General features: G+C 56.3%; 1 protein-coding gene across 1 annotated transcript in view; it reads left to right on the top strand.

Moving 5' to 3' along the window:
- The window catches only part of QDPR (quinoid dihydropteridine reductase), a gene marked incomplete at its 5' end in the record, with an annotated part of 14,636 nt that continues 13,553 nt past the window's right edge, over positions 1-1,083 (top strand). The window contains one exon of the mRNA XM_014522865.1: positions 1-129. Coding sequence (XP_014378351.1) covers positions 1-129 — 129 coding nt within the window. The remainder of the gene's footprint in view (positions 130-1,083) is intronic.

Below are 1,083 nucleotides of genomic sequence, written 5' to 3'. Positions count from 1 at the left end.
CCCGTGTCTCGTGGCACGCGGCGGCGGCGGCGGCAGTGGGTGGCCAGCATCGACCTGTCGGAGAACGTGGCGGCCAGCGCCAACGTGCTGGTGAAGAGCAGCGAGTCCTTCCCGGAGCAGGCGGAGCAGGTGGGTCTCTCGAGGAAGAGGAATCGGGACTCTTGGCCGAGGTGGTAACTTTTACGAGACCAACTAGACTTTTCCACAAAAAATTAAAAAACAGAATTGGCAGGTTTCGGGGAAAGTGGTTGATCCAGAGCGGGAAGGGGCAGGCCAGGTCCTGCGGTCCCTGTCACTGGGTCCGTGGACACATCGGAGGGCCCCTGGGCCCCTTATTTTGAACCTGTGGCCTCATGCCCTTCCTGCTTTTTCTTTTACTTTCCCCAAGAAATGCATTGCTACTTTCTCAGTAGCCCCCTTTTTTAAGGGAGTCCAGTCCGGCACCCTGCCTGCAGGAAGGCTCCCGTAGGCAGTCTGAGGGGCACACGTCCTCTGCCTCAGCCCCGACTAACAGGACTGGCTTCTTTCCACTTCACCGGCAGCACCTGCGGGGCACTCCCTTTTCTAGGGGGGCTTATAGTTTCCCTTGGTGGGCATTGGCCCACGATCCCTTTAAGGAGCAAATAGGCCCAGTCAGTTTTTCCCACACTTGCAAAACGAAACTGACCGATTCCTGGTCGATTTTTGCCCTTTGCCCCCAGCAGAATTGTGCTGCATTTGGGTTGTGAGTTTTGTGGAAACTGTAGCTTGAGTGGCCATGGGGTCCTGCAAGCCACAGGCGTGGCCAGAGCCATGTTGCCTGGGCAGTGCCATGGGAATCAACGTGGCTCCCGTGAGCTCAGGGGTGTAATCAAAAACGAAACTGACCGATTCCTGGTCGATTTTTGCCCTTTGCCCCCAGCAGAATTGTGCTGCATTTGGGTTGTGAGTTTTGTGGAAACTGTAGCTTGAGTGGCCATGGGGTCCTGCAAGCCACAGGCGTGGCCAGAGCCATGTTGCCTGGGCAGTGCCATGGGAATCAACGTGGCTCCCGTGAGCTCAGGGGTGTAATCATTCACTGTGATTTATAGAACTGGTCCCTAA

Source organism: Alligator sinensis, unplaced genomic scaffold (genome assembly GCF_000455745.1).
Source record: "Alligator sinensis unplaced genomic scaffold, ASM45574v1 scaffold466_1, whole genome shotgun sequence".
In the NCBI taxonomy this organism is placed as follows: Eukaryota; Metazoa; Chordata; order Crocodylia; family Alligatoridae; genus Alligator; species Alligator sinensis.
Note: the sequence above shows the minus strand (reverse complement) of the source record. Positions and strands in the feature narration are given on the sequence as shown.